Source organism: Balaenoptera physalus, assembly GCF_965194825.1.
Source record: "Balaenoptera physalus genome assembly, chromosome: 10".
NCBI lineage: Eukaryota > Metazoa > Chordata > Mammalia > Artiodactyla > Balaenopteridae > Balaenoptera > Balaenoptera physalus.
The window spans coordinates 65,868,898-65,874,878 of NC_138889.1; the positions used below are offsets into that span (position 1 = coordinate 65,868,898).

The following is a 5,981-nucleotide window of genomic DNA, read 5'->3' on the forward strand; positions in this document are numbered from 1 at the left end:
TCACAACTATATGCACAACAACCATCGATGAAAAAGACTGGAACCTACCAGAAAAGATCTTCTACAACTAAATATACAAAGAAGGAACCACAACAAAACAGGTGAAAAGGGCGGACTCAAGATATAATCAAACCCTATTACCCCCGGGTGGGCGACCCTCAGACTGGAGAATAATTATAGTGCAGAGGTCCTCCCACAGGAGCGAGAGTTCTGAGCCCCACGTCAGGCCCCCAACCCAGGCGGGGGTCCAGCAGCAGGAAGACAACCCCCAGAGCACTTGGCATTGAAGGCCAGTGCTCCAGGCAGTTAGCAGGAGCCCCTCGGGACCGGGGGAAACAGAGACTCCACTCTTAGAGGGCGCACACAAAATCCCACGCACACCTGGGCAAAAACAATAATTTGATAGGAGCCTTGGCCAGACCTACCTGCTGGTCTTGGAGAGTCTCCCGGAGAGGCAGGGGGCATGGCTGCAGCTCGCCCTGGGGACAAAGTCACTGGCAGCAGCTTTTCTTAGGAGCTGCTTCTGCTGCGTGGACGCCGGAGCTGGTGGACGCCGGAGCTGACGGGCGCCATTTTGAAAATCTTCCTCCAGCTCATTAGCCCAACAGCCTGCAGGTGCCGGCGCTGGGGCGCCTCAGGCCAAGCAACTAACGGGGCGAGGACACAGCCCCAGCCTTCTGCAGACAGGCTGCCTAAAGACTAAAGAGCCCACAGCTGCCTTTAGACGCAGCCCTAGACAAGGCCCTGCCCACCAGAGGGCCAAAGCCCAGCTATACCCAGCAGAGGGCAGACACCAGCAAGTCCCACCAGGAAGCCTGCCTCTAGACCAACCTCACCCACCAGGGGGGAAACACCAGAAGTAGACACCAGAACGTAGGCCAGACCCTACCCTGGGACCAGCTGGGCCCTGGCCCCGCCCACTAGCAGGCCAATGCAACCTTCAGGACCTCCCCGACCCCATACCCAACTGTGTCAGGAACCACCCCCCACACCAATGATCTGAAACGAGCTCCAGGATCTCTGAGCCCTGCAGCCAGACTCCAGGAATCAGCTCTGCCTGCCAGTATCTGGCACTAACCCCAGTACTTATCTTCACCTGCCAGTGGGTGGGCAGCAGCCCCAGAATCTTCGGGACCCTGACTCTGCCCACCAGTAAGCCAGCCCTAGCCCCGGGGCCTCCTAGGGTTCTGCGACCAGCCGCCTCGTGACCAGGACCCACTAAACAGCAGCCAGCGGCATCCGCATGAGGCAGGGCCTGGCAACCAACCAGACTAGTGGCCATCCAAGCCCACCAGACCAGCCACATGCCCATCACAACAGAAGGACCCATGCAGCCCTCTTAGGGGGAACCCCTAGAACATATAGCTTGGGTGATGAGAGGGGAGTGCACTGCTGGGATGCATAGGATGCCTTCTACAGAGGGCCACTTCTCCAAGGTCGAGAAATATAACTACTAACCTACCACAGATATAAAAATAAAAATAGCAACTTAGAAAAAATGAGGCTGCAGAGGAACATGTTCCAGACAAAGGAACAAGGTAAAACCCCAGAAGAACTAAGAGGTATGGAGATAGGCAATCTACCTGAGAAAGAGTTCAGAGTAATGATCGTAGAGATGATCAAAGAACTTAGGAGGAGAATGGATGCACAGATTGAGAAGTTAAAGGTGATGAGGATGTAGATGTAGGAGATGGCTATGACAATCACCGTGACCACAATGATGGAGCCAGCTGTAAATGAGGGGACAACTGCAGGGATACTGATATCAGAACAGGAGAGTTCAACCAAAGGAGCAAAATCACAGAAAAAATGATTGACTCGATGTGGTCCACAGAAAAGTAAATAATAGAAGCAAATAGTAAAAGAGCAAGCATTGAGAAAACCACCTACATAAGCCACTGTGAGTAACTGAACATAAACTCCCGTGGACATTTTGGTGGAATAAAGCAGTGGGCTGCAGATTGCCACGAAGCGATCATATGCCATGGCAGCCAGAAGGAAGCACTCAGTTGACCCAAAGAAAACAACTGAACCAAGTTGAATGGCACATCCAGGATAGGAGATGGTATTTCTCTCCACCAGGAAATTTACAAGCATATTGGGCGTAACAGAAGATGAATAGCCTTAGATGAACAGTCAGCAAAGGCCAAGTGGCTCAGAAAAAAATACATACGATGATGGAGCTGAGAAGAGATTCTGATAAGAATGACTGTGCTGAGGTTGCCACATATGGTCACCAGGCAGATACAGAGGATGATCATGAAGAGGATGACTCGAAGAATTGGATCATTTGTTAAGCCCAGTAACATGAACCCTGTCATTGCAGTATTGTTCCCATGCCCCTGGGAATCCATGAGATAGGGTAGCTGCTACCAAAATGAACCTGTGATGAGACATTACATTAAAGAAGTTTTGAATTTGATAGTTTTCTTTTTATTAATACACATAGTTTATTATAAACAAGTAAATTATTCAAGTTAGGTTTGGACTAATTTTTTTTACTTTAAAGACATATTATTTTATTTTTATATATATTTTAGAGTAGAAAATTTTATTTATTTATATAATGAGTATTCTATATTTTAAAAATTGTTTTCAGCACTAACATGGGAAAACCTGCTTCAAATAATGTATATCTTTTATTCTTTATATTATATAATACCCAACAGTTATTGAATATTTACTAAATGGCAAGCCTTGGGTTAAGAATTTTCTATATAGTTCTATTCTAATTTGTATGAAATAATATTAAGTATTTTTATCTCATTTGTAGACAATGAAACTGAATTTGGCAATGTAACTGAGCTAAGTTTACATAGCAAATGGTAGAATCAAGATGTGAATCTCAGGTAGTTTGAATACAGTCCATTCCTTTAGTAACTATGCTATAAATGAAATTAAAGAATACTTATGATGAAGTCAAGTTTCTTGGAAATGGGTGGATAACAAATTACATTGCTACTTTCTGACAGCTAAAGTATAAAAGAGGTGCCTAGTTAATCACAAAGTTTACAAATTCTCTCAATAAAACAAGACCATGTTTTTAAAAGGAGAAATACAATTTTCTTAATTGGACAAAGAAGAAAGGGAAAGAAAGTTCGAATTAAGGTTATAAATGAAGTCAGCTATTATAAGTGTATTATGTTTATTTAACATTTACAATTAAATATTGTTTTCTCAATTAGTTTGAAATATCAATATAATTACTGTGCAAAATCTTACATGTTTAATATCTAGGACATAATTAAACTACATTCACTCAAATCTGATCATTTCCTAATGTAATTAGGTTTTCAAATTGGAGTAATATAGAACAAAATAGTATTCGTTTCAACATAATATACAGGTGAATAAAGTTCCAGCTTAAAAAGTTAAGAAGTGTACCCAGGTTCGCCCAGCAAGTTGCCAGGTTGAAACTCATCTCCAAGTTTTCTGGCTTTGTATTCTCAACTTTGCCCAAAAGCCTCTGGTTGCCTGTAAGCCTAAGTCTTCAGAACAATAAACAAAGGAAGTCTTTCCAAGATATTTACAAACAGTAAGTCCCCAAAGCACCTTAAATGTAGTGAATTTTATAGTATAAAACTTATGGGCGGAGTACCAAGTTTAATATTGTTGAAAGACCATGTGAGTTTCTGGTCTTATGGGTGGAAAAATGAGGAATCATGGTAACTTGAATTATGCCTATTTATACACTAAGTAGACTATAGAAACAGGTTAATTCAGCTAAGGTTACTTGCTAGCTGACTGCTGGATAGCATCTGCCCTGTTTCTCCTGGCTTGTGAGAACAGATACAACTTTAGAGAGTAAAGTGTTCTCAAATGGTTATTGAAAATCAGGACAACTGATTAACTCACAAAAGCTAAATATCTTACCTCTAAAAATGAGAATTCATTCATCTTACAGTAATAAATTCAAAGTCATTGTTGTAAAATAACAGCTGTGCTATTTTATTGTTTGCCTTTGAGGATAAATCTCTGAAGAGTCTTGAGATTCAAATGTGAATTCAAAAGCACCAGGGGTCATTATCACATTCTCAAGAGAATATTGAGCAGTGCACCTCACACAAATATAACTAATCTTTAAGGATTCTGTCAGTTCTCAAGCGACCAGTCTCTTCTATTTTCTAGTTGTTTGTGTACTTCCATTTGATAATTATTGGAAGTATAATATAATAAATTATCTCATAGCTAAACATTTGTTCTGTTTAATACATCAGGTTAAGGACTACACTACAAATATACAATGGTAGAAGAATGTGTGATCAAGAGAGCAGATTAGGAGGACCCTGCTCACCTCCCACAAACACAACAAAATTACAAATATATATATAGCAACTTTCTCTAAGGATAACCTGACGACTAGACAAATGACTCTTCTACAACCAAAGAAAGAACCACACAGAGTCTAGTAGCAGAGGAGAAGTGATTGAGTTGGGACCCACACCCTCAGTGGGCAACCCAGAGGAGGAGAATATCACAGGCTCAGGGATACTCCCTAAGAAGAGAGAGGTTTCAGCCTCACATTGGGCACCCCAACCCTGGGGTCAAGTACTAGGAAGATAAGCCCCATTTCCTGGTTTTGAAAACCAGTGGGGCTTACCAGAAGGCTGTAGGGAATTGAGACTCTGTTCTTGAAAAGCACACTCACAGACTTGCTTACTCTCAATATCAGTGCAGAAGCAGAAGATTGAAAAGTTCCTGGTGCTCTGGCTAACCTGCTGATTGCCCCAGAACACCCCACCCCAGCCTGCACCAGTCTCCAGCTGCAGCCTCTCTGCCAAACCCCCACCAAGGTGTGACTGCCAGCATGTCTCAAGACTAGCTGCAGCTTGCTCCAGGCTGTAGTTCAAGCCCCTCTGGCTCCAGCCATACCCCCACCAAGGCAGCAACTGCCATTATGCCACAGGAGAATCCATGGTTTACACCAGGCTCTGACTCTAGCCACTCTGTCTCCAGCCCTAATCCCCACCAAGGTGGTGGCTGCCAGCTCAAACCAGGAGAAGTCATGACCCTTGCTCATTTCAGATCTAGATTTCCCACCAAAGCCACTGAGCACACACAGACTGCAAAGCGATGCTCCCCCACAAGCACACACCTTCAAGACCAGGATAGGTAACTGTTTCACCTAATTTCATAGACCAAGAGGGAAAGTCAGACAAAATGAGAAGACAGGGGAATATGCTCCAAATGAGAGAATGAGATAAAAACACAGAAAAAAAAAACTTAATGAAATGCAGATAAGTAACTTACCTGATAAAGAGTTCAAAGCAATGGTTATTAAAATAATCACTGAACTTAGAAAAGAATAGAGGAACATAGTAAGAATTTCAACAAAGGACTAGAAAATATAAAAAGAACTGTTGAGAGTTGAAGAATACAATAACTGAAATGAAAAATACACTAGAAGGAATTAATGGCAGATCAGGTGATACAGAACACATAAGCAACCTGGAAGACAGAATGGTTGAAATCAACCAATCAGAACAAAAAAGGAAAAAGAATTTTTAATGAGCATAGCTTAAGGGACCCATGAGACAACATCAAGTGTACTAACATTATAGGGGTCTCAGAAGGAGAAGAGAGAGGAAAAGGGCTAGAAAAACATACTTGATAAAATAATGGCTAAAATTTTCTTTAATCTGAAGAAGGAAAAAGATATTTAGGCCCAGGAAGTGCAGAAAGTTTCGAACAAGATGAACCCAAAGAGACCCACACCAAGACATATCATAATTATAATGGCAAAAGTTAAAGATAAAAAGAAAAAATTTAAGTTAGTGAGAGAAAAAGAGAGTCACATAAAAGGGGATCCCCCTAATGCTATCAGCTGATTTTTCAGCAGAAACAGTGCAGTCCAGAAGGAAGTGGCATGATACATTTAAAGTGCTGAAAGGAAAAAACCTACAACAAAGGATACTCTACCTGGCAAGCTTCAGAATTGAAGAAGAGATAAAGAATTTCCCACACAAGCAAAAACTAGAAAC

At 42.2% G+C, this 5,981-nt stretch overlaps 1 protein-coding gene across 1 annotated transcript; it reads right to left on the reverse strand.

Moving 5' to 3' along the window:
* Positions 1-421: 421 nt before the first annotated feature.
* Positions 422-5,981, reverse strand: LOC309667836 (olfactory receptor 5P6-like; the record flags this gene model as incomplete). Its single annotated transcript, XM_082476785.1, is given in 3 exon segments — positions 422-609; positions 1,650-2,123; positions 2,126-5,981. Coding segments are annotated over 3 exon segments (891 nt in total). The 5' UTR covers positions 2,355-5,981.